Genomic DNA, 27723 nt, shown 5'->3' with positions numbered 1-27723 from the left:
CTGGTTGAGAATGACAGAGTCCAACAGCAGGTTTCTCACTCTTGTCAAGTGACTCGAAGTGTTTTTGCCTAGGTGGGCTAACTCAGGGCTCCCAGATGCTGCTGGACTCAGACAGCCCATCTGCATGAACGTCAGGGGTGATGGGCACTGGAGTGTAGCAACATCTGGAGGAACAAAGATTAGCCACCCTTATGAAATGTTATGCCAGCTGATGACAGGGCTTTGAGTGATTAAGAATTTTAGTTCCCTCTTATTAGGTTTAAGCTTTCAATTGATACACTTTACTTTGAGCATCTCCTCCTGAAAAACGGGACTCAGGTTCAAGAAATACGAAAAGAAAAATAGGAACGTACTTTCCCGAAAGAACATCTTGCCGCAGCTGTAATACAAACAGGTACCTAGTAAATACACAAGAAAAAGAAAAAAGATCAATCATGTTTCCCAAGAGTTCCCCACCCTGTGAAACAATAAAACCCTTTTGGATCACAACTTTTTAAAAAGGTCCTAGCAACAGTTCTCATACCCACACCAAAAGCACTTCAAATAAAACCAAATGTATCATTTCAGAGTAGTGTGTGAACTGCCTGCATTCCATGACTTCGGGAAGATTTGTATGTTCCATACAAAAACCAGAACCAGAACTTATTCCACTCATGGATGTTTCTTACTGACCTTGTTAGGTATGAATTAGTTATATAAACTTTTAGGCCAAAAGAACGCACCCCTTTCCTATTACTCCAGTAGATGTTGAGGAGATTCAGCAGCCTCCAGTATCCCCAAAGCTGTGAAGTCCAGCTATAGAACCCCAGTTCACCATAATAGCACACAATTTATTTTATCATTTGACTAGTGAAATGCCAACCACTGTGACAGGTTATCTGCATGCAGAGAAAGTGACTTTGTACTGTATTTCAAGGGTCCAGGCTTTACCCCCACCTTTCAGGTGTGTCCCAGATAGCAGTCCATTTACTTTACTCCACAGAATTCAACGGCAGTCATTGGTGACAGAGCCCCCTCTTATTGGCAAAGCTCAAGGATGGAGTACCTGTGGCTGTTAAGATATCATGGGTCTCCAACTCCCACCAGTCCCAGCCAGCATCGTCAATGGTTAAGGATGGTAGAAGTTGGAGTCTAACAACATCTGGAGGTTCCTCACCTCTCACTCCTCTGCTTTTTTGGGTCGTGCTACAGTGTGACAGAATGTTAGGAACTTGCATATACCTAAAGCTAAATGTTCATCAAATTTGACAAGTTTAGGAACATAGCATTGCAGCTCTTTCCTCATTCCCACTCTGCCCTACTCATCCAACAATGAAGTTACTGGCTTGGTCAAAGGAAGAGTAAAGGAAAGGCCTGCTATGCCAAATCTGGCCCTCCCATCCCTTCCAGAAACCGAACATAGCCAGGCTCTGAGGAAGAAGTAAGAAATATTTACCCACCCTCCTGAAAAAGAAGGTACACATCAGGCGAAGGTGGAGAAAGATGAGATTCTGTCCACCCACCTGCTGCATTGCCTGCTCACTTGCTGGGTCTCTGGGCGAGGGAATAGGGAGAGTTGGGTTTCTGTTTGGGCCACTTAGACTCTAGCTAGCTAGGCCTCAGAGAAGAATGAACCACCAAGCCATGCCAGCTGCTGCTACCCTTTCACAGGAGATGAGCCAGGGGCTTCACATTCCAGGTGAATCAAGAGGACAACTCTCAAACCCTGACAGCTTTTGCAGGAGTAGGGGATGCTGGGTAAGGCAAGAGGTATCCAAGTTTTCTTATAAGGAACCAGAACCTAGGAGACATCTCAGTGTACGATAATGGAACTAGTGAGGAAAAAGTCAAGGCACAAGGAAACTAGGTAGGGAGAATGCTACTGTATCACCTTTTCCAACATGACCTGACCTGAAAATGCCACTCCTAGATGCTTCTCTCATGGTTTGGACTCCAGACCAGGGTGGGGTGGATTACCTGTCTTTGGAGAAGACAGACAGAAAACCCATCAGTCAGGTTATTTTCCTCTCTCGGGGAGATGAGAGCGAGTGTGTGATATGTACTAAAGCACCATCTGTTTCAAGAGGGAAACAAGACCCTTCCTGTCTGACAAGTGTGCTCCTAGCTCCCTGCCATGAGGCAACAGCACCATCCCATCCAAACCAACCTCTGACAAAATTAAGCCTCCAGTTTTAGAATTACAGAATGCAGGAAGGACAAGACATCACCTTGCATGTGTTTTCCAGAGACTATATAGGAAAGAATAAGTCAAAATCTTATAAGAAACTGGATACCAGCTGCTTGATAAGACTCTCTTGATACAGACAGTGACCCAGCATCCTTTAGCCGTGTGAAAGATAAGGAGATCTGAGAGCTGCCCTCCTTAGCTGTTGGCAGTGGCTAGTTATTCCCAGTGCCTACGTTTAATGAACATGGAGTCTAGTGTCATAGATAAACCAGGGAGAAAGAAGGTACTAGAATGAAGCTTAACCACAGTTAAGACAAAATCAGTCCTTGATAGTCTGAAGATACAGTCACTTAAGCACAGAATTTTTTTAACCATTGCTAAATTCTGTCAATTTTCCGTGAACCTGGTCCCTACAGACACCAAACTCAATAAGAATGCAAAAGATCCCATACTTGGTGGCAGCTCACTTAACACACATTTAGGCAAAAGCTGCACATAATGCTATTAAAAAGAACATTGTTAATAACAGGGTGGATTTGATTTAAATCATATTGATTTAAATCACAATTTAAATAATGATTTAAATCTCTATTAAGTAAGACTTTATTTAAATCATTTTTTCCCATAAAGATTCATTCTTGCTGGTATAATCTTAATATTTACAAGCAGCTGAAGGTTTCATTTTTGGAATAATAAATTTTCTAAGTAGTTTTTACAGTTATATCAAAAATTACTGATTTGGTTATACAATTAGAAATACATAATTATGAAATTACTGTGAGGTTTCATAACTGTTTATATTTGGACAACTTTTCTCCTGCACTTTATTGGAAGGAGAAAAATAATCATTTCCTTAATAACTATTTAAACAATTTATTTAACTAAAACAATAATATTACAGCATATGTATCCATGTTTGTTAACTGATGTGGTGAGAGACTTTATTGTTTGGAGAATGTCAGGCCAGCCCTGGGAAGAAGGGCCTGGAAGCAGTGAACTCTTCTTAGTTGACCTGCAAGCACTTCAAGGACTTACAGATCCCAGTTATTATTTCCAAACCCCGCCCCCCTTTGGATTTGATTCTGCATTCAGGTGCCTATTCTGTACAGTTGGGTGTGAGTGCAGTTGTTGGAACCCAGTGGGATTGGGAAGAGGTTGCCAGCCCTGAAGAGCCTTCAGCCCTTGCCTCAAGTCTGAGGTGCACAGATATGCAACTGACTTCCACAATTATTACACAAAGATCCCAAGACTTGTGGAATATTTTGCTCACAAGGCTGCACTTTCATTTTCACTGCTTCACACTTAGCTAATTCCACTCCAAACAATCCATTCACTGAACCTCTTGGAACTTAGCCTTTCAGAGGTAAGGGCTTGGTTCTGTGTATATAAATTTGCAAAGGAACAATGGGATTAAGGTTTTCTGCTCAACTCTGTATGTTTATTTTATAACATTTTTCCTGTGAAGAAAAGGCATGTTATCTTTGCAGACACAAATTCACACTTTTGAGAGCTGCAAAAACAAGCATCTGTGTTAATATCTTCTTGTTAGAAAAACTGCCCCAAATAATCTTACAGAAGCCTCTGGAAGAGCAAGACATTGTGAATGGATTAATGGAATTCATTTACCAAAAAATTTAAACACCGCATGTAAAGCCTCATGCTACATAATTAGAAAAAAATCCTTATTTCCTGATGAATAGCCTTTGAACTATAATGTAACTTAAATAGAAAACTATCTTTAGAAATATTTTTCCTCCAAAAGCATTTTATTTTAAAAAATCCGATTTAAATTTTTAAAAAATCATTTTTTTATCTTTTTTTTAAAACCAACAACAAACCATTGATTTTTATCCACCCTGGTTAATAAACTAACCCCAAATTTATCTTCAACTCTACCTTCCTTTCCAGATGTTTGGGTTGCAACTCAAAATCACTTCCTACCTTGTGAATTCCTCATGGAGGTTGTTTGGCTCCGAAGAATAGTATTTGATTCGAAAGTGCAACGTATATGGTGGCCCAACTAGATGAAGAAATGTTTTTAAATGTTAAAAGCCAGAAGCCGCGCAGTAACTCATACAATACATCTATTACAATGAACGAAGGTATTTTGTGAAAGTGCTGAAGCCTTTGGTGTGAGCAGGGCTGATGTCACAAAGGCCGAGCAGTGATGCTGCCACAGACAGACTAGGCAGGAGAGGGGAGTCCAGGCAGCACTGCTGAAGGAGAAGAGCAGAGAAACAGGAGAGCTGAACCAGATGTAATGGGGGCAGCTGTGTTTGGTTCATCACAGATTTGCTGGGGGAGCCAAAAAGCTGCCTTAGTAGCGTTGGGAAGCAGCCCCTCGATTTAGTTCCACTCTGCCATTCCATTCACTAGTCATCCCAATCTGATCCATTAAATCTGAAGCTCCCTCTCTCTCCCTTCCTTGACTATAAATCGAAAAATTGCCTCTTCAAACGGAGTGAATTAAGCCTGGCAAATTTCAGGCCAATCCATTCAGTGGGGGTTTCTGCAGGAAAACTTTTATTTTTAAAAGTGGATTAAAATTGGAGATATGGTGAAATTTCAGGCGGCAGTACAGCACTTCTGCAAAAGTGGACTCCAAGTAATTTGGGTTGCTACTATTACATCTTGTTTTATCTTAAGAAAAGGATAGGTGGAGTGGAGGAGGCAACAGCTTGAAGCAGAAAAGCTGAGGGGTGCTTAAGGAAAGGGCAACACTGAAGGCAGAATGGGCAGAGAAAGCAGGAAACGAACAATGGCGGACAGACTGGGCCATGGGTGTAAGAGCTAAAGGAGAAGAAATATAGATCATGAACATCACTGGTTGAAATACCCTTCAACTGGGAGACTTAGGTAGGTACTCTATCGTAAATGCTTTTATGGAAAATTTATGTCTGGTAATGTGCTCTAAAAAGCAGTGTAATTTTTTTATTTAAGGGGCTCATCTAAGTGCACATTTACATTGCATATAAATTACTCTTCCGGTGTATATTCACTCCACTTCCACATTCAACTAACTATCAACAGAGCACAGAGACACAGGACATATCAAATACTCAGTAAATATGGAGTAAGAAGAGCAGAGGTAGACTAAAGGATGAATGCACTTCACTACAGAACTACCAGTCAATTGCTAGTCCAGGGATTAGCTTGATTCAGCCAGGCACTTCTTATGATTTAAATTGAGAGTGCACACTCAGGATCTAGGTGCTCAGATCAGCAAAGCCAATCAGAAGTTTGCATTCTTGCTTATCAGAAAGCAGTCTGAAAGCCCTTATCAAACTTAATTAAGAGCTCCTGGTGGACGGTGATCAAGTTCATACCTGCTTAGCTCTGCATTGTGGTCCCAGATGGGGAACTACCAAATAGCATATTATTAATCAAGAGAAAACTACTGAAAGAGGCAGTATCGGGGGGGGGGGAGTGCTTAGGGAACTCACACAAACACCTTTCAACTAGTGAGCAAATAGTGGGCAACGTGAATTGAAAAATATGAAATATTTAGCAATGACTCAAGATTTAGGTTCACCATACTTACTTTTGATTTGCTTCTTAATGGGTTTTGAATGGTCTAGCCAGTGCTAGGAAAAGAAAATTGTTGTTTTTTTTAAAAAAGGAAGGACTCTGCTCGTTTTTAATAGTTCAGAAAGAAACATACAAAGAATACCATGTTCAATAAGCATTTGCACCATTTCCATGTGCTGCTTCCACACCAAGCATTTGTGTGGAATAACTGCACTTTTTAAATGTGGCATGTATAATACCATCCTTCATATCCCCTGGATTTCTGACTTTTTACACCACAGAAAAATCTAATGTTTTTTGAAAGTCCAGAAAAGCAGCACCATCTCCACAGTCCTTAGCAGTGCTTGTCTGTTTTTCTTGAGAGATGTGACTTTGGCTTGGGAAATGTCTGGAGCTGAACCTCATATGCCACAACTGTTAAGAGATGGAGGAGGCTCAATTTCCTCTTTTAAAAAGAAAAAATACCTTACGACACATGTGGATATGATAAGTGAGAGGTACTGAACTGCTTGGGTGGGGAAAGGATTTACAGGTTTCTCAGTACAACTACTGATCACCCCCACGTCCCACTCTAAACCAGGGGCGGGAAGCCTATGGCCCTCTCCATGCTGTTGGACTGGAACTTCCACAAAGCCTGGCCATTGGCTACCTTGGCTGGGACTTATGTGAGCTGCAGCCCAGCTGCACTCTGGAGGGCCACAGACTCCCCACCCCAGCTTAGAGCTGGAAGAGGGGGTGTTCAGAAGTTGTATTGAGAAACATGTAAAGCCTTCCCCTCAAAAACAGGAGAACTGAAAGGGAAATCTACCTTGGAAAAACTTCAAAAATAAGGAGACCTTTCACTGTTTGCATACTTGGCTGCAGTCCAGAGCTGCTTGCCCCAACTTCCCTTCCCTATACTAGCCCAATCCCCTGTGCCTCCCCAACCTCTGGACCAAGCAGAGTGAGGATGCCTGATGGAGAAAAGCTCCATTCACATTAGAGAGGAAGAGCCCAAATGTTTTTTGTGGTTTTTTTGTGGGTTTTTTGTGGTTTTTTTAATCCCCATTCTCATTGTGCAACGAGCTCCTCTTCAAATCTTAACAGATAATCTCACCAAAAAAGGGAAAATAAATATAAATACTGTAAATTTAAAAAAATGAAATATAGGTGTGTTTGCATTTATTTATTTTAAAAACTGAACACACAGAACACAGCACTAAAATAGCATGACAACGGGGAAACAATGAATTGAAGCAGCCACTTCAAATGGGGGGGGGAGACGCAATGCCCACTTTTAACACACACGGCTCCTTTAGAGGTGGAGCTGCTTTACAAGATCTCCTTTAAGATGACGCATACAATTCACCCAGGGGCCGAGGAGCACAACTATTTGCTGTTATTCATTCAAAGAACACTGTCACTTCAGTTACCAAAAAATAAGCCATGGATAATTCAGGCAACTTCTGGCTTCAGCAAATCTCTATTGTGCCATCTCTGCCAGATGATACAAATTGAATCCCAAGTGTTTTGGCTTCTTCCTCTGTAGAGTTGAAGCCTGATAATTAAAAATGTTATTGCATCTCAAGTAAATGACTTCTCTATTCAGAAAGAAGCTAGTATGGTATTTTGGAAGTGACAGTTTCAGATAGTCTCAGATTACCCTCTAAGCACCAATTCTTCTAAACTGCCAGGACAATTTCCATTTGATACCAAGGGCAATTCAGTCTGCTAAAGAAACAGAGCTATTCTGTTTGTATGTGGGTGCAATTTCTCAGCCTTGAAGCCACAAAGACCCCAAAAGAAACAGGCCAGGGAAGCTTTAGGGTCTGCCAAAGCCATTACACTGCAAGGATCTCAGTTCACCCCTCCTATTTTGCCACGCCTTTCCTTGACACAAAAGTTGTTCAACGTGCAGGAAGTTTATGACACAAACAAGTGTTCCAAGTGTTCCTACTCGGAAATGGTTCTGTGATGAAGAGAGCTGTACTTTGTTTATCTACTGAAGATGTAGATTTACCCCAAGTCACATACGACTTCCTGGCAGACTTTGAAAGTGACAGATTCAAGCAGATTTTGAAGTGCCTCCGGTTGTGAGTGAAAAACCATCCCACATAACATAGCTCAGATTAGCCCTCAACCTCATTTCTATACCTTTTCCTTTGTAACATGCCTACCAAAAATCTCAGATGAAAGGAGAGCACACATTGGTGGAAAGATCCCTGGAAACCACCACACCAATCCAATCACCATACAGTTAATAAGAAGGCTTCTTTGCAGGGAGCAAAAAGGGAGAAAGAGCACGGATCAGTCTTGCATATCTGCAGGAAAACATGCAAGCTCTGCTCAGGTGGAAAGAGGTGCTAGCAGTATTCATCACTTCTCCCACTAGGTGGAGGGTCCTGGAGAGCAAATCTGCAATGACACACTTTCTTTCTCATTTGAATCCCAACTCTTGGGCTTCATTCTTGTACTACATATCTGGCTTCTTACATCCCACTGGAGGCAATATGCAAAACACAGCCAATAAAGAATACCTTTCTATAGCATCCCTCACCCTCTCTCAGCAGAATGCAGCCAGGATGTAAAAATGCTTCTCATACCTCTAAATGCAAGATGTATCTTATTGGCATAAGAGCCAGACCCAAGGACTGAAGACACACCAGCTTCCACAGAGCAATTCTGAAACTTGTGCCAGTTTTCTGACCTAGTCAGGAAGCAATGGTCCACCTGGCACACAACATTATATAAACAAGGTCTTCCTTATCAGAGCTTTTAGTATATGCTTCTAGACACCATATTTACCATAAAATAAAGCTCATTTACATACCAAAATCTGGGATGTATCCATGAACTGAAGGCCAAAGTAATCCGTTTCCACAAGATCCAAATGGTACACAATCTGGTCAAATAAATCCTGCCCTTTTGCGTGTTTCTACAAGAAAGGATTACATAAAAAGGAGGAAATATAGTTACATGCATGTTTCATACAAACAATATTTATTTACTGACACCTGACAACTTCAACACAATATTGCGCTTTCAGCTAACAGAAAGGTAGTAAAGAAAAAGTACGACAGCATAACAAACTCAAGCTAATACAGAAAATTAAAGCAACTGGAGCAGCAACTGCCTGTTCAAATAGACAGTAAAAGCAAACTGCTCTGAGTTAAAGATGCTTACAGTAGCAGTTCTTAAATGCCGGGGGTGGGGGTGGAGGTTGCCTAAATGGTGGCAACAAGGTCTGGACTTCCTTGAAGTAGGTATTGCAAAGGCTAGGAGCCACCAAAGGAAAAGGCACCCTCTCTGCTCACTCCTCACTATATTTCAGAAGGCAAGGGCACCCCTCAAAAAGTGCCAGACGATACTTTCAGGAAGTGGACAGATCAAAAGAGCAGAAGGCAGCCCAAGAAATATTTGGGTCCTAAGCCATGAACGTTAAGACCAACACAGGCAAAGTAAGATTTCTTTGTCCAGTCCCTGTTTGTGACCTAGCTAGAGTGTTCTGGACTAACTGCAATTTCTGGACTCTCTTCAAAGGCAGCCCCACATAAAGTGCATTGCAGCAATCCAGTCTCAAGGTTACTGGCCCTCCTGATAGGATTGGAAAATCACAGAAAAATGGTGTCTCCAGTCCCCAGCCCAAGAACTTATCCTGAAGCATACCAGGTATAAAAGCTACTGAGGGATCCAGTATAATCCACAATCTGTCTTCCTCCTGGTATAGATGATCCACCAGAGCAATTGAAATGGTTTCAACAGGCATCTCCATCACAAGTTAAGTCAGGCTCTGCCACTTACTTGAATGAAACCACTTTCCAGTCTGTCCCTGAACCATGTTTTTTAAACATTCAAAATAAATGTTGCAGTGCATTAGATCCTCTTACTGAATTGGGATTTCTCCCCAGAAAGCAGTAAGTGAACAGGTCAAAACTCTCACGGGTCTTTTGCTGCATTACTTGCCACCTGCAAACCCCTGCAAAGGCTTTCTTGCTTAACTTACTGGTGTGAAAAATATCCCAAGTCTTCTCCAGGAAGGGATGTTAGAAAACCAGCATATCAAGAGCATGCTTTGTTGATATCTGGTTTTCCACATCAAGCAATTTTAATTTTATTTATTTTAAATATGAAGGAATATTCAAAAACGTGAGCCCTCTAACTGCGTTCTAAAGCAGTACAGCCCACATAAAGATTCTCCCTCTCTCTCTCTTGCACACTCACACATACACTCATACAAAAGCCAGAGCATCTGAACAGGATGGCACAAATGGCAATCATGAAAAAGAATACGATGAACACATTTTTAAGGTTAACAAAAGGACCAATTAAGTCACCATGTTGCAAGCTAGTCCCTAGAAACAGGTCAGCTATCAAAGAACACCAAAATAAAAAAATTCCTTCCAGTAGCACCTTAAAGACCAACTAAGTTAGTTCTTGGTATGAGCTTTCGTGTGCATGCACACTTCCTCAGATACACTGAAACAGAAGTTGCCAGACCCTTCTATATAGTGAGAAGGTGGGGAGGGGTATTACTCAGAAGGGTGGTGGGAATGGGAGATTGGCAGGTAGCTGAGATGAGCCTGTTGACGACTCTTAACGACTGTAATAGGTCTTACAGGAAAAGGCAAGGGGTGAGAAGGTGAGAAATGGCTTAGTCATGTATAATGAGATAAGAATCCAATGTCTTTGTTCAGACCAGGTCTCTCCATGGTTTTAAGTTTGGTAATGAGTTGCAATTCAGCAGCTTCTCTTTCCAGTCTATTTCTGAAATTCCTTTGTAGTAAAACAGCTACTTTTCCTGTAAGACCTATTGCAGTCGTTAAGAGTCGTCAACAGCACATTCCCAGGAACAAAGGGAGAGGTTCTTAATTTTCAATAAAATTCAAAATATATATAATTAGTAAAAGGTAAAGGGACCCCTGACCATTAGGTCCAGTCGTGGCCGACTCTGGGGTAGCGGCACTCATCTCGCTTTACTTACAGCTTCCGGGTCATGTGGCCAGCTTGACTAAGCCACTTCTGGCGAACCAGAGCAGTGCACAGAAACACCGTTTACCTTTCTGCCAGAGCGGAACCTATTTATCTACCGTATTTTTCGTTCTACAGGACGCACCCAACCATAGGGCGCAGAGTGGAATGGCAGAGTGGATCCGAATCAGAGGGGCTGCTTCCAAACGCTACTAAGGCAGCTTTTTGGCTCCCCCAGCAAATCTGTGATGAAACAAACACAGCTGCCTCCATTACATCTGGTTCAGCTCTCCTGTTTCTCTGCTCTTCTCCTTCAGCAGTGCTCCCTGGACTCCCCTCTCCTGCCTAGTCTGTCTGTGGCAGCATCACTGCTGGGCCTTTGTGACATCAGCCCTGCTCACACCATAGGCTTCAGCACTTTCACAAAATACCTTCGATCGTTGTAATAGAGTATTGTATGAGTTACTGCACGGCTTCTGGCTTTTAACATTTAAAAACCTTTCTTCATCTAGTTGAGCCACCATATACATTGCACTTTCGAATCAAATACTATTCATCAGAGCCAAACAACCTCCATGAGGAATTCACAAGGTAGGAAGTGATTTTGAGTTGCAACCCAAACATCTGGAAAGGAGGGTAGAGTTGAGGGTAAATTTGGGGTTGGTTTTCTGAACCAGAGTGGATAAAAATTAATGATAGAACCCTCATACATACGGGGCTGTCTCTCCTGGTATGCCCCGCGGAGGACCTTAAGGTCCATAAATAACAACACTTTGGAGGTCCTGGGTTGCAAGGTGGTTAGATTGGTCTCAACTAGGGCCAGGGCTTTTTTGGCCGTGGCCCCGACTTGGTGGAACGCTCTGTCCCAAGACATCTTTCTGCAGGGCCTGCAAGATGGAGCTGTTCCGCCTGGTCTTTGCTTTGGACTCTGACCCTTATGTTTCCCTCCCGTTATGGTTGATTTATGGGCTACTATTAAAATGAGGCTGCATTTTAAATTGTATTTTAACCCATATTTTTATAAACTGGTTTGTTTGTTTGTTCCCCCCCATTATGTTTTATTGTAATTTTATTGGTTTTAGCTGCCCTGAGGAGGGCGGGGTATAAATAAAAATTTATTATTATTATTATTATTATTATTATTATTATTATTATTATTATTATTATTTTGTAATCTGATTTAAAAAAATTTAAATCAGATTTTTTTAAAATAAAATGCTTTGGGAGGAAAAATCTTTCTAAAGATAGTTTTCAATTTACTGTAAATTTCGGCGTATAAGGTGAGTTTTTAACCCCGAAAAAGAGGTTAAAAAGTCGGGGGTCGCATTTTACGCTGGATATCCGCCCCCCGCTGCAGCTGCGGCAGCTCCAAAGCAGCCGCAGCAGCGGCGGGCTCCACTCTGCACCGGGAGAGAGCAGCCTGGCGCGGAGCCCGCCCACTGCTGCTTCGGAAGCAACAACAGGGGCGGGGGGCTGCGCTTCGCTCCAGGCAGCCTTCTCCCGGTGCGGAGCAGCCCAGTGTATTAGGCAGCTGGGCTTATAAGATGAAACCCCCAATTGCAGCTGCCAATTTGGGGGGGGGGTCATCTAATACGCTGGAATCTACGGTAAGTCCAAAGGCTATTCATCAGGAAATAAGGATTTGTTTTTAATTACGTAGCATGAGGTTTGATATGCAGTGGTTTTTTTGGTAAATGAATTCCATTAATCCATTCACAATGTCTTGCTCTTCCAGAGGCTTCTGTAAGATTATTTGGGGCAGTTTTTCTAACAAGAAGATATTATCAAAGATGCTTGTTTTTGCAGCTCTCAAAAGTGTGAATTTGTGTCTGCAAAGTTAACATGCCTTTTCTTCACAGGAAAAATGTTATAAAATAAACATACAGAGTTGAGGAGAAAACCTTAATCCCATTGTTCCTTTGCAAATTTACATACACAGAACCAAGCCCTTACCTCTGAAAGGCTAAGTTCCAAGAGGTTCAGTGAATGGATTGTTTGGAGTGGAATTAGCTAAGTGTGAAGCAGTGAAAATGAAAGTGCAGCCTTGTGAGCAGAATATTCCACAAGTCTTGGGATCTTTGTGTATTAATTGTGCAAGTCAGTCGCATATCTGTGCACCTCAGACTTGAGGCAAGGGCTGAAGGCTCTTCAGGGCTGGCAACCTCTTCCCAATCCCACTGGGTTCCAACCACTGCACTCACACCCAACTGTACAGAATAGGCACCTGAATGCAGAAGCAAATCCAAAGGGGGGCGGGGTTTGGAAATAATAACTGGGATCTGTAAGTCCTTGAAGTGCTTGCAGGTCAACTAAGAAGAGTTCACTGCTTCCAGGCCCTTCTTCCCCGGGCTGGCCTGACATTCTCCAAACAATAAAGTCTCTACCGGGAACTTCAGTCCTGCGGCAGGAATCCCTGAAGTTCTCCGCTCCAGTCCTCGGTTCCCCTTTTCCAGCTTTTCACCTTGGCCTCCTCTTTCTGCAAGCCTCTTCCAGACTAGGTCTCCCAACTTTATCTTTCCTCCCCCCCCCTACAAAAAGTACATCAGAAAAGTTGTCCAAATATAAACAGTTAACTTATGAAACCTCACAATAATTCATAATTATTTGTCTCTATATTTCTTTTTTTTCTTTTTTTCCGATTATTTATTGAATTCTATAACAATGATACCAAACTCATTCAACATGTTATTTACAATTATTCTCCCTCTCCTCCTCTGGACTTCCCTCAACTCCCCCTCTGCTGAGTTATTTAGTTTTATTTATTGTATCCTGGTTTTCCAACACAAAAATAAAATCCCTTATCATTTCTCTAAAATATCTGTTACTCAAATGAAGTTGTGCAAGTTTATTCAAATCCTGCCAGTGATAAATTCTGCAAATAAACTGTAAATGGTTCCCAGACTCTCTTGAAGTCCTTTTCGTCCTCTTGTAGTTCGTATGTTAGCTTAGTCAATTCTACATAGTTCATCAGCTTTTCTTGCCGTTGTTCCTTTGATGGGGTTTCTTCCGTGTTCCAATATTGTGCAATCAAGATTCTTGCTGCTGTTGTAGCATACATAAATAATGTCCATCTTTCTTTTGATAGCTCTTGATTTGAGATACCTAACAAAAAGGCTTCAGGGTGTTTGACAAAATTCATTTTAAACGTTTTTTTCCAAATTCATTGTATATCATTTCCCAATATTTTTAATCTATTTGTATAATAATAATAATAATTTATTATTTATACCCAGCCCATCTGACTGAGTTTCCCCAGCCACTCTGGGTGGCATTCCCACCACATATGATAAAGTGTTCCTTCCTTTTCCTTACATCTGCAACATCTGTTATCTTCTTTCCTAAACATTTCACTGGCGTGATATACCATCTATACATCATTTTCATGTAATTCTCTCTTAATAGTATGCAATCTGTGAATTTTATATCAACTTTCCATAATTTCCCAACTTTCAAATTGGATGTTGTGTCCCACATCCTGACCCCATTTAATCATAACTGATTTTATCTTTGGTTTCGCACTCTAATAAAATACTATATGATTTTTTTAACAATTTAACATTCTCTTCCACTATTTCTTTTTGAAATTTGGAGATTGTATAACTAAACCCCTTTTTATTGTCTTCCTTAAAAAATTTCATTTAATTGCCTATGGTGTAACCAACTTTGTACTCTTTTAGTTTGAGTTTACCTTCTTCTTCTGTTAACAACTCTCTATATGTCAACCAGCTGACTTTTTTGGTCGACTTAAGTGAAAATGCGTCAGTGGGTGACAGCCACCATGGTGTTTTCCGCTCTAATAGATCTTTTTATTTTTCCCACACTCTTATTAATGACTTTCTTATTATATGGTTTGAAAAGCCTTTATGTATTTTCCCTTTCCCATACCATAAATATGAGTATCTAAACTACACTAGAGTTTATCTAGTATCTAAAGTTATTATTTTAAAAAATGAAACCTTATACCAGCAAGAATGAGTCTTTTTGTAAAAAAAAAATATGATTAAAATCAAGTCTTACTGACTAGTTATTTAAATCAAATCCACCCTGTTTGCACCGGCAGGGTAATTCTTCCAACATTTGCAAATCGAGGCACTGGCATAGCCCCACCCACCTGTGCCTGGGGGGCCGAAGGTGTGCTTGCATGTGCTGTGCCATGGGGCAGAGGTGGGCAGGGCGTGCCACCTGAGTGAATGGGAAGTGAGAACGCCCCTTGTCTGGTCCTCTCGCCGTTGGGCTAGGCAGGGCTACCCGGGATCAGTCTGAGGTCTAGTTTCGGACCAGGCGGTTTGCTCTGGGGAGCCGGGTTGGGGGGTGTGGCTGGGCACAGAGGGCGCACAAAGTTTTCCCAAAAACAACATGATCAGGAAGGTTCTCTGAAGCTTTACATTTCCATGGGAAATTGTTCGTTGAATGCGTTTGTCTAGTAACAGTGAGGAAGAGTGAGTGACCTGCAGACTGAATCCCTGAGGGCACCTGTCTCCTGGGATCTGCCCGCCTTCTCTGCCCTCTTTTCCTGAGGTTCTTACCCAGTTCCTTCTCAGGGCTCTTTGTGGGAAGAAGGCAGGAGCGCTGGGGTCGCACCCCCCTGCTTGTGCCACGGAGGCAGGGGGTCCCAAGTGGGCAAGGGACACCCGGCAGGGATGCAGCTGGTGTGTGTCGGCCGCAGAGCACCCCGGTTGCGTTTCACGGCAGCACTGGGCCTGCTGGAGGGCCCCCGGGAGGGACGCAGCAGTTTGGGCCCCCTGCAGCCCCACTGCTGTCCTGGGTGCCCCGCCTCCCCACCCTCCCTTCCCATGCTACTAAATCAAAGAAAAAATAAAATTACCACCACCACATGAAATAAAACCAGAGATAGAAGGATCATGAATTCATATCTTTGCTGCTTGCTGCCTTTTGATTTATTTATTTTACTTAAAAGGGGTGTATGGGGTGGGGGGAAGGGTAGTACCGATGGTGGGAGACATTTTGTGCTCTGCCTAGAGTAGTCTGTCCACCTTTGGGCTCTATGCTGCACTCAGTTCTCACCTGTGGTTCCTAGAAGCTGTCAGCATATGACAGTGGCCACATCGCGGGAAACGACTTTGACTTGCCGGCTGACCAGGTGAGGGTGGCTGATGGGTCTCAAACCCTCCCCTGCATGCAGAGACAGGCTCCGGTGGATTGAGTAGTAGTACCTTACAATCCCACCAACATAAGGAGGAACTAGACCTCAGCTAGTTGGACTGGAGTTGAAAAACCAGCGGTGGACCACCTTCAAAGAATTATCCCTAATGTTAGCAGACACAAACCTAAAGAGACAGTGGACCAGATCTTAAGCCATTGAGAATCTTTCAGTTCACCCACAGAGTCCTCCTTCCACACTGATTTCCAAGTAGCAAGTGGTCAGGAGTGGGGAATGTATCACATTGCAGTGGGTTGGAATAGATGACCCTTTTGGTCTCTTTCCAATTCTCTGATTCAAAGTTAATCCTATTTATATATGAACATATACATAAACAGAGGGGCATGAAAATTCATATTCATATTTTCAAATACCTACCCCCCCTGAAAAACAATGTCAGTTGCTTCATTTAGAGTTATGAAATATTTTTCGATTTGCATGTTTAATGAGTAACCACAATCTGGACTAGAGAACCCTGTTGAGCCTGTTATTCCACATAAAGCACAGATGACTGTAATGAATTTGCAATTTTAAAAGTGTAAGATTACTGCCTGATAAAGTTCAGAGTATGACTCACACTGTTGACTGACTTGGAGGGCAAAAGGCACATTTTCCAACATTATGTTGAGGGTTAACTTGGTTTTACAAAGCCTTGAGAAGCTACAGTCACAGAACTTGAACACCAGTAGCTTTGTGCATCTAACTCGTAACTAAGTTATGTAAGAGAATGATTTTCTTAGATGAGTAATAAATTCTGAAGTACCTAAAAATCAGCTGGAGAGGAACTCATGCTTCTAGATTTCCCCTAAAACTAAGTGCACGATGGTGGGGAGAAAATATACCCCTTGTACTTCTTGTAATTCTGCAAGAATTTTGCGGCTGTCGAGCCGCGCCCTCGGGGCCCTTCTCATTACTTACATGGTATTTGCTAATTTCTGTGGCATGCACAGATTTTCTCAAGTTTAATTAAAGTGTGCAGAGTAACATGAACATATAATTCCAGATGTGGCTCCCAAGGACAACACAACCTACTGAACAAAATGCAATTCGGCATACTCAAAATACGTTGAAGCCCCCGTGCATACTTTTAATTCCACAGGAGCATGAACACATAACTTCAGTTTTCAGCATGGTGTTTCAACACCCCAAACCAATAAGGTTTGTAATGAATATTCCACGCTTGTTACTGTTAACTAGGTACTTCTTGTTGTACAAGTTATAACTGGTACAAGGCTGCTTTTTTCTAGGACGCTGAACTCTGCAGAGCTTGTGTTTCCTGTAAACAAGAGGAGTGAATCTCAATACCGGAGCCAGGCTGCCTTGCACTCAGGGACTCCGCTCTCCCTCTGTTCTGCAGTCAGCCGTGCAACCAGATCCAGCCACTTTACACGTTCTGAAAGGTGATATAATTGTTGCATTTAGGATTGGTTTACAGGACTTACATTGGGCCTTTTCTGTCCATTTACTAACTAACTTTTTGGCCACCTGCATTGCATTGGCAGCAGTCATAGGAAGGAAACTTTTATTGGTAATGGGGGGGGCATTTTCTGGGGGCCACTCTATTCTCTTCACGGCATTCTGTTGGCTGAAAGTTAACTTCAGAGCTGGGAGCAGTGGCAAAAGAAAGGAGGGCACAAGAGAAGGATAAACTAGACACAGAGGGCTGCATAAAGGACAGTGTTACAGTGGGTTTTATACGTGAACTCAATCAGAGCCGCAGCTGGGGGGGGGGGAGCAGCCAGGATTTCTGTCCGGGGTGAAGCTTCCTGGATCCCAGCCTCCCTGCATGGCTGTGCTTCAAATGGAGAGAAATATGAAAAAGTGAACAGCAGCCACAAGCTCTTACTGTCCCCTTTCCCCCTGAAGCTGAAGGTGCCTTATTTACAATGTGATGCAGGGAGAGGGGGAGCTGGAAAATGTGGAGAGGCTCTCTGCAGTGAAGCGGAAGATAGGCTCCCCTGTGAGAAAGAAATTCTGGAGGGGCGGGGAGCGGAGGAAGAGAATCCGAAGGGACCTAGCGCCCTAGCCCCCAGAAAGATCCTTTCTCCTGTTGCTTTTCCCTCTCCTTCACGTCTCTGAGATCCATTAAAAGTGATGAAGAGATCAGATCTCCTCACCCGGTCCTCTGTTTTGCAACATGATTAAACAATTTAAATGGCAAGTTCACAAAGATAAGCACTTTGGAGTCTGGCTTGCTTCTGTGTGTTCTCTCTCTCTCTCTCCCTCTCTCTCCCACCCACCCTGGGGAGAGTCTCTTGGGGGTTCTGCTCTGGATCAGCCCCTCCCTTCAGGGTGTGATCCCTTAAGAGGGACCAACTGCCACCTTGTTTCTTGCCTCAAAACTTGCCTCATGTTGTTGTATTTAGTTTCTCCCAATATGTTATTTTGTTCCAGTTTTCTTTATTTTTAAAGCTCTGTTTACATTTACATGAGCTTCTTATTTTTCTCAAAGAAAAAGAAACTGCTGAGGAAAGGTGTAGGATGTCCTAAACTGCGTGAGGGAGGAGATATTTCCCCAGTTTGCCAGGAGGGTGGATTTTGTTAATCTTCTTCCTGCCTCCGCAGCAGTTTTACACTGCAATCCTAAGCACTTTTACTCAGCAGTAAGTCCCACTGAGTTCAATAGGACTTACTCTCTGGTATGTACCTGGTACTTCTGCTTCATTGACTACACAAAAGCCTTTGACTGTGTTGACCACAGCAAACTATGGCAAGTTCTTAAAGAAATGGGAGTGCCTGATCACCTCATCTGTCTCCTGAGAAATCTCTATGTGGGACAAGAAGCTACAGTTAGAACTGGATATGGAACAACTGATTGGTTCCAAATTGGGAAAGGAGTACGGCAAGGCTGTATATTGTCTCCCTGCTTATTTAACTTATATGCAGAATTCATCATGCGAAAGGCTGGGCTGGATGAATCCCAAGCCGGAATTAAGTTCGCCGAAAGAAATATCAACAACCTCAGATATGCAGATGACACAACATAGATGGCAGAAAAGTGAGAAGGAATTAAAGAACCTTTTATTGAGGGTGAAAGAGGAGAGCGCAAAATATGGTCTGAAGCTCAACATCAAAAAAAATAAGCTCATGGCCACTGGTCCCATCACCTCCTGGCAAATAGAAGGGGAAGAAATGGAGGCAGTGAGAGATTTTACTTTCTTGGGCTCCATGATCACTCCAGATGGTGACAGCAGCCACGAAATTAAAAGACGCCTGCTTCTTGGGAGAAAAGCAATGACAAACCTAGACAGCATCTTAAAAAGTAGAGACATCACCTTGTCAACGAAGGTCCGTATAGTTAAAGCTATGGTTTTCCCAGTAGTGATGTATGGAAGTGAGAGCTGGACCATTAAGAAGGCTGATCGCCGAAGAATTGATGCTTTTGAATTATGGTGCTGGAGGAGACTCTTGAGAGTCCCATGGACTGCAAGAAGATCAAACCTCTCCATTCTTAAGGAAATCAGCCCTGAGTGCTCACTGGAAGGACAGATCCTGAAGCTGAGGCTCCAATACTTTGGCCACCTCATGAGAAGAGAAGACTCCCTGGAAAGGACCCTGATGTTGGGAAAGATGGAGGGCGCAAGGAGAAGGGGACGACAGAGGAGGAGATGGTGGGACAGTGTTCTCGAAGCTACCAACATGAGTTTGACCAAACTGTGGGAGGCAGTGGAAGACAGGAGTGCCTGGCGTGCTCTGGTCCAGGGGGTCACAAAGAGGCGGACACGACTAAACAACAACAACAACATGTACCTGATCATTCTCACAGTTTTTATTATTATTATATTTATATGCTTGTGCTGAGGAGAGCCCAGGAACATGCCTTCATCATATACAACCCCCACCCCCCAAGATATAAATGTTATATGCAAAGAAAGAATAGCATTTCACTTCAGAACAGATAATTCAACTGTCAGTCTGTGAGTATTTAGAAAAGGATGCTGTGATCACTAAGACCCAGCATGGGTTTCTCAAAAATAAGTAATGGCAGCAATATAATTTCTTTTTTTGATGGAATTACAAACTTGTTGGATCAGGGGAATGCTGTGGACATAGTATATCTTGATTTCAGCAAGGCTTTTGATGAAGTCCCCCATGATATTCTTGCGAGGAAGCTGGTAAAATGTGGGTTGAATGAGGCAACAGGTGGATTTGTAGCAGGTTTTCAATTTCATTGTTCTGCATGGGACAATGACAATAAAGATATCGTATATCGTTGACTGGAAAAAAGTGACCAGTGGGCTGCCTCAGGGCTCTGTCCTGGGCCTGTTGTTCAACGTCTTTATAAATGACTTGGATGAAGAAATTGAGGGGATGCTCATCAAATTTGCAGGCGACACCAAACTGGGAGGGGGAGCTGATGCCGCAGACAGAATCAGAATTCAAAATGACCTTAACAGATTAGAGAACTGGGCGCAAACTAACAAAGTGAATTTCAAGAGGGACAAATGTAAGGATCTACACTTAGGCAAGAAGAACCAGGTGCACAAATATAGGATGGGGAACACCTGGCTTACTAGCAGTACATCTGGGGGTCTTGGTGGACCAGACGCTTAACATGAAAGTGTCCTTGCACCCAAGAAGGGGGACCTTCAGCCTCAATGCAATCTGTATTATTGCCTTGAGAAGGTGGGTGATGAATTGGCAACTTATCACTGGCACTGGGGTGCTTCAGAAAATGCCTTCATTAGAGGGTGTAAAGATATCAGAACTATTCACATGTGGTGGGAATGTTATAAACCGCAAGCATTCTGGAAGACTGTTGTTAGTGACATAAGCTTGATTACAAACCACAACATTACTTGCACCCCAACCTTGGTTCTGCTAACAGTTTTTAAGGTGATAGTGTTAATTTGACAAACAAAGCACTAATCACCTTCCTTTACATTGCCACTAGAATACTACATAGCTCAAAATAGGAAGTCCCCAGGGAGAGTCAGCTGGCGCCTTCATTATCCACCTTTAGGAGCCAGGCAAAAACATTCCTCTTTAACTAGGCCTTTGGCTGATTAACATCCTATACTCTTTCAAATGTGTTAGTGGGAGCGGGGTGGGGTGAGGGGGGTTATAGGTTTGTTTTGTACTTGTTTTTATTATGCATTTTGTGTTATTATCTTGTATTTTTATGCAGTGATCTGCTCCAAGATCTACGAATGAAGGGTGGTATACAGATTTAATAATCATTATTATTATCATCGTGGGATGCGGGTGGCGCTGTGGTGTAAACCGCTGAGAGCCTTGGGCTTGCCAAACGGAAGGTCAGCGGTTCGAATCCCCACAATCGGGTGAGCTCCTGTTGCTCGGTCCCTGCTCCTGCCAACCTAGCAGTTCAAAAGCACCTCAAAGTGCAAGTAGATAAATAGGTACCACTCCAGTGGGAAGGTAAATGGCGTTTCCGTACTCTGCTCTGGTTTCACCAGTAGCGGCTTAGTCATGCTGGCCACATGACCCAGAAAAATTGCCTGCGGAGTGGACAAACGTCGCCCCCCCCCCGGCCAGTAAAGCGAGATGAGCGCCATAACCCCAGAGTCGTTCACGACTGGACTTAACTGTCAGGGGTCCTTTACCTTTAATTATTATCATCACAGTGGAAAAAGAAAGTAGGGATACTGGCACTTTCAAAAAATTAACTAAGGACATCAAGGCATTAGCTGGAAAAGGAGAAGAGGATAACTTTATAGCGGCATTCTTTTATTACACACACAACTGACTGTCACTCAGAATGAGGTCCACCAGACTCACACCTGACACTTTGGAACAATGTTTTCCCATGAGGAACCTGTATTTGGAGGGTGGGGTGTGTGAAGTGGGTGATGTTGGTTGGGAGGACTGTTATTACATGTTATTTTGAAAAATCAGTAAAATCTATTAAGCACACACACACCCCTCAACATTCTACATATCTGGGTAGGCCACTCTAATAAAAAATGCTTTTAGCTTGATGTCAATAGACACACAAAATATACATGTAGACAGTGTGTGTGTGTGTGTGTGTGTAAGAAAAGAGAGAGAACATCCAAACACACACAGTTTGAAAGCTCCTGTTCAAAGTTTGGCTGGCAAAACTGACAGACTGAGAGCATTCCAAATATTTACCTTGGCTTGATAATCTGATGATAATGTTAATATTTTTTACTTGAACTTTGTTATTTTATTGCATGTGCAACTGCACTCGTCCTTGGTGCCTATTTTACTTTGTTTTTATATTTTGATTTTCATCTGTTACAATTGTTCTCTCTGTTTTATATAACATTATAAAATGAAAATTTAAAAAGAAATATTACAAAGAAAATGCCTTCCTCCTTGTATCTCTCCAGGTTAATTCAGAGAGTTGAATTACTCCTTAATTACTCACACTCTGCAGTTTTGTTCCGTTCTCCAATATTTATGTCTCCATACCAAGTACGGTATCTGCTTCTCTGTTGGGGATACTTTGCATTTGGTTTTCCCACACTGAGCATGGGAGTCAACAGAACAGCTTAACAAGGCACCCTCCAATTCTATGATTCGGCCCATGGTGTGCTATGCTGGTTGCAGGTTCATTCCCTATGAGGGACAGGTGAATATTCCTGGATTGCAGGGGCTTGAACTAGATGATCCTCAGGGTCCCTTCCAACTCTATGATCCCATGATCTCTGGGGACTTGGTGTCGACTTAAAATAGAATGTGGATTGCAAGTAGCCTCATTTGGAGACTTTGTATGGTAGTTTCCTTATTCAACATCCAAATATCAGCCAAATGCAGTTGGACATAAATCATGAGCACGGGGCTCTTTACAGCTGCATCCAAATTCACGGAAGCCTCTTCTCTGTGAACAAGCTCTCACATCGCTGGGATAAAATTTAAATGACCCAATCACAGAGGGCGATTGTGTGGATCACATGCACCAAGTCTCCCTCCTGCCAGATGCATTGATTCCATGTGAAAGACCCACATGTCTGCCCCAACTCCACTTCAGGAACCCCTCATGGAAAAGTCTCTACGGGGTCTGGGGAATGTTGACGTACGTCAAAATATCATTACAGTGGTACCTCGCAAGACGAATGCCTCGCAAGACGGAAAACTCGCAAAACGCAAGGGTTTCTGGTTTTTTGAGTTGCTTCGCAAGACGATTTTCCCTATGGGCTTGCTTCGCAAGACGGAAACGTCTTGCAAGTTTGTTTCCTTTTTCTTAAAACCGTTAATACAGTTGCGACTTGACTTCAAGGAGCAACTCATAGCACGCAGTGTGGTAGCCTTTTTTGAGGTTTTTGAAGACTTTGGTGATTTTTGAAGCTTTTCCAAAACTTTTCCGACACCGTGCTTCGCAAGACGAAAAAAACCGCAAGACGAAAAAACTCACGGAACGAATTAATTTCGTCTTGCGAGGCACCACTGTATGAGTTTCTAGTACACTAGAATTTGTTGTATTTTTAAAACACTAGATGCATTATATACTGAAAAATACATTATCTGTGAGACCTGCAGAATGTGCTCAACAGCTGGTTGTTATGCACCTTAACATATACATAATACATGTGCAGGCATGCACATGTATGCTAAACTCTTCTGAATAACATAAAAGTTACATTTAGGGGCAAATCAGCATGTTCTGATGACTCTGTCAGCCAATTAGTACATGCTATTAGGAAATGTGCATGCTTAGAATAAGAAATTGTAGCGTATATCAACAGTTTAAGTTTGCTTTCTAGTAATTTACTTTATCTTTATTAAAGCCAATCAACTCTGCTACACAAACTTGTCACAGCAACAACAACAGAATTGACAAAAGTTAAAAATAGGTCTCAGGAAGGATGGATAAATGGATTCTGAATGGACAGCTGAATACCTGCAGTATTTACCATCTGTTTCCTAGGCCAACTTGGAAGAGGACTGATGCCTGAGAATGAGGTACAAGGGACAGCTGCTTCACACAGCATGCAATGTCATGTGTGCTTTGCCCCCGCATGTCTACATAGCAAGGAGCCACAGCTTATCCCAGGCCCCTGTTCATTGCACCTGTAAGGCGTACATAGCAAAACATGTTTGTTGCAAACTGCCTTTGGAGACAATAGTAAAAACACTACCAGTATAAATTATAGCATCATGGTACACTGTAATCAGAACTTAAGAATCCCTTAGCTGGGTCAGAAACACAGGTTTCTGTGTCTAACACTGGCCCCTGGAAGATCACGAGCAGGGCATTGTTCTGGCTCCCACTTGAAGACACAGTACTCTTGGCTCCCTTTTTGCCAAATGCAAGGGCTAAACAAAGATCAGGTTACAAGGCGTGCAAGTCAGCAGTTATATCAGTCCTAATATTCATGGCTAGGCCATTGTCCCAACGCTTCACATGCCCCTGCAGCTCCCCTTCTGAAGATGCAAACAGGCTTTCTGGAGAGTAGGCTGGATCGGCTTGTGCTGGCACAGCTAGCACCACATCCTTGGATATGGAGACAGAGTCTCACAGCTATTTCGCTGTCTGTTCCGGCCTCAGATGCCAATCCGGAGGCAATGGGAAACAGGGCTGAAGTCAAACCAGGGGGCTCCTCCTCAGCTCTTGGGATGTCCAATTGTACTGGGGATGAGACCTCCATTTGACAACCAACCTGGTCCCTCCCCAGTGTCAAGATCAGTACCTCCCAAGCCAATGGGCCCCTTCCCAGGATCCAATTCCACAGTCCTGTCCTGTTCCTTCTCCACTTCTGACCAGCTCTGCCAAGAAGTCTCCATGTGGCTCATGAGACTGAACCAGGGACCTTTTACATGCACACCGTGTGCTTCTCTACTGAGTCACAGCCCCAATGTACGCTGCAGTAACAGCAAGCCCTGCACTCCACCCATGACTAGGGCTGGATGGCATCTGGCTTTCAACATCACAATATAACACCAGCTAAACATTGTCGTATACCGATATATCACGATGTCTGAAGTAAGGATGGAACTGCCTCCCCACTGGGCCCGCCCTGGGAGGAATTGGGCTTGGCTCTCTCTGCCCCTTGGTCCCCCAACGCTTCTTCCCTTGTCCCCGCTCTCCGGAGCCTGCCATGACCCAAACCCTTCACATGTGGCTGAAGAGAGACAGTGGTCAGTATTGACCTAGCATATACCATCCACTGCCTTGACAGTCCAAGCTGTAAGGTGAAGTTCATGACCGAGAAGCTGTTTCTCAAAGGCATGAGTGCTGTTCCCAGAGCATGCTGCCGCTGGGCCAATGCGCTCCCTTGAGCCCCAAAGAAAGAGACATGCTCACTGGGGAAACAGTGAGGTTCGTTCCGTGGTGGAGCTCTGCCCAGCATTGGTAGAGAGCGAGGGCAAACTCTGTGTCCAGGTTCTGTGGTTCATGGTGGTGCTCGCAGCCTCTGACGTTTGAGGAACCAAGCAGCAGAAGGAGGGTAGTGCTGGAAAACGCCAGCATGGCACAGGCTGGGGTGGGACTGCCGACTTCCTGTTTTACCGCGGATCAAAGCGGGTGCGCACCTGAGCTACTCGGAGATGGAGCAGTCACTGAAGGGGGTCTTTTTGGGGCTACGCAAGGGCTATGCAACCCTGGGAAAGCTCAAGAGGGGATCTTGAGCCTCGAGAAGCAGCGGTGGCATCAGAAAAAGAAATCTCCTATCCCCTTTCGTATTTTACTAGGAAAGGGTGGGGGTTCCTTAGACGCAAAAGAACCACCACTTCCCCCCAGTGAAAAGCCTCAGACCCCGAGTGATCTCAACAGCAGTAAAATTTCCTCAGGGAGGCTGGCCTGGTGCCTTCACTACATATCTTTAGGTGCTGGGCTAAAACTTTAACTATATGTGGCCTTTTGAAAGGGAACAGAATGTTTTTAATGTGTCCCCCCCCCTCTTTATTTTAATGTATCTATGTGAAGGAATCCATCTGTCTGGTTAGTTGTAAGTCACTCTAGGTTACCCTTGGCAAAATAAAATGACTAACAAATTTAAATAATAATAATAATAATAATAATAATAATAATAATAATAATAATAATCTGGCCAATGGATGATATGGAAACTAGAAATGACATCTGAAGGCAGCCCTGTTTAGGGAAGCTTTTAATATTTGATGAATCATTGTATTTTAATATTGTGTTGGAAGCTGCCCAGAGTGGCTGGGGAAACCCAGCCAGATGGGCGGGGTATAAATAAATTATTATTGTTGTTGTTGTTGTTGTTGAAAAATACTCACCATAAATGTCAATGGTCTCAACTCACCAGTGAAACAACAAAGAGTCAAGCTACTGCTCAAATGGGAAAACCTAAAATAATATGCCTACAGGAAACGCACTGTAAGAAGCAAATGGATAGAATTCATTGTCTCAAAGGCTTTGATGTCAAAATCTCATCTCCTGGCACATCAAAAGCAAGAGGGGTAGCGGTGCTGATTTCCAACAGTCTGATTTTTACCCTCAAGGGAACTTTGAAAGACAAGAGAGGCCACTATGTCAAAGGCCCAAGGAAAGGCATCACACCAACTATAGCCTCACTTTGCTCTCCGAACAAAGGACAGTTACAATTTCTCCGACTCACTCTGCAAGACCTATCTGGATTCCAGGAAGGCATGGTGCTATTAGGAGGGGAATTAAATCTTGTATGAGATCCCCAACTGGACAGAACCGGTCCCACTGTAACCAAGTCACATAAAACACCCTCAGCATTGGAAGCCATACTTCGTGAACACAAGCTGGCAGACATATGGAGAGAGCTCCACCCAACTACTAAAGACTTTTGAATTTTTAAAGTTGTTACTCATCATACTCCTATCTCAATTTTGTCATGATTTCAACATCAGACTTTCAAAGAATTGTTGAATCAAAGATTGGCTGTCGCACTGTTTCCAACCATGCTCCAGTGGGAGCCACCTTACATCTCCAAGAAAAACCCAAGTCATCATCTTGCGGGAGTTTTCCTGCAATTCTCCTACTGAACAAGCTGGCAACAGACCACCTCTTTTCAGAAATAAATAACTACTTAGATATTAACACCACAGAGAGAATGCCTCTTGCAACAGTCTGGGAAGCTCTGAAGGCATCATCAGGGGACCTGCATTAGTGAAGCGACAGCAATCAAAAGAAAGGCTGCCAAAGAATCAGATCACCTCCTACTGGAAATAAGGCAGCTTGAAGTAGAGCACATAAGAGGTGGCAGGAAGAAGACTATAAGGATCTTGAATGCTAGGAGAGCAGAAGTCACAGCCTTGGAAACATAAAAAAACTCTACAAATTTGCTTTTCCTCAACCAAAAATATTATGAACATGGTGATAAAAGTCTAAGATGCTTGCTAACCGTATTCAGAAAAGAATGAACATTAAGAGAGTAAACCAGCTAAGGGATAAGGCAGGTACCCTTAAATATGATGATAACAGTAAGTATATTATGTTTAGAGATTTTTATGCCTCCCTATATGCTGATCCTATCACCTCCTTCCCAACAGTTACAGAATACAGTGGTACCTTGGTTCTGAAACTTAATCCGTTCCAGAAGTCCATTCCAAAACCAAAGCATTCTAAAACCAAGGTGTGAATTCCCATAGAAAGTAATGCAAAATGGATTAATCCGTTCCAGACTTTTAAAAACAACCCCTAAAACAGCAATTTAACATGAATTTTACTATCTAATGAGACCACTGATCCATAAAATGAAAGCAATAAACAATGTACTGCAGTCAAACAATCAATCAGTAACTGAACTGGGTTCCACACAGTCACAAAAAAACAACAAAAAAGCCACAAAAAGAAAAACGCAAAATAAATAGCAAAAAGAGACGGACCTCAGCGTAACACTCAAAACAGAAGTGTGGCACTCAAATTGGAAGCGTAACACTCAAAACGGAGCACTCAAATTCGGCTTCCGAAAAAAGGTTCGCAAACCAGAACACTTCCGGGTTTGCAGTGTTTGGGTTCCAAGTTTTTTGAGTACAAAGCCGTTTGAGAACCAAGGGA

The 27723-nt window shown here is 42.9% G+C and overlaps 1 protein-coding gene and 1 long non-coding RNA gene across 6 annotated transcripts in view; one reads left to right on the top strand and one right to left on the bottom strand.

Annotated features, from left to right (window-relative positions):
* EPB41L4B (erythrocyte membrane protein band 4.1 like 4B) overlaps positions 1–27723 on the bottom strand; it is a 138453-nt gene that overhangs the window by 87029 nt on the left and 23701 nt on the right. For all 5 annotated transcript variants that reach the window (XM_082194808.1, XM_082194810.1, XM_082194809.1 and 2 more), the window contains exons 2-5: positions 8505–8609; positions 5709–5751; positions 4109–4187; positions 354–398 (exon numbers count right to left, since the gene is read on the bottom strand). In XM_082194808.1, the coding sequence (XP_082050934.1) occupies positions 354–398; positions 4109–4187; positions 5709–5751; positions 8505–8609 (272 nt within the window). The remainder of the gene's footprint in view (positions 1–353; positions 399–4108; positions 4188–5708; positions 5752–8504; positions 8610–27723) is intronic.
* The window catches only part of LOC309516387, a 28376-nt gene continuing 11577 nt past the window's right edge, over positions 10925–27723 (top strand). Inside the window, exons 1-2 of the long non-coding RNA XR_014212864.1 lie at positions 10925–11233; positions 23516–23690. This is a non-coding gene — a long non-coding RNA (uncharacterized lncRNA). The remainder of the gene's footprint in view (positions 11234–23515; positions 23691–27723) is intronic.

This window comes from Podarcis vaucheri (genome assembly GCF_965113315.1).
Source record: "Podarcis vaucheri genome assembly, chromosome: 13".
NCBI classification, from domain to species: domain Eukaryota; kingdom Metazoa; phylum Chordata; class Lepidosauria; order Squamata; family Lacertidae; genus Podarcis; species Podarcis vaucheri.
Note: the sequence above shows the minus strand (reverse complement) of the source record. Positions and strands in the feature narration are given on the sequence as shown.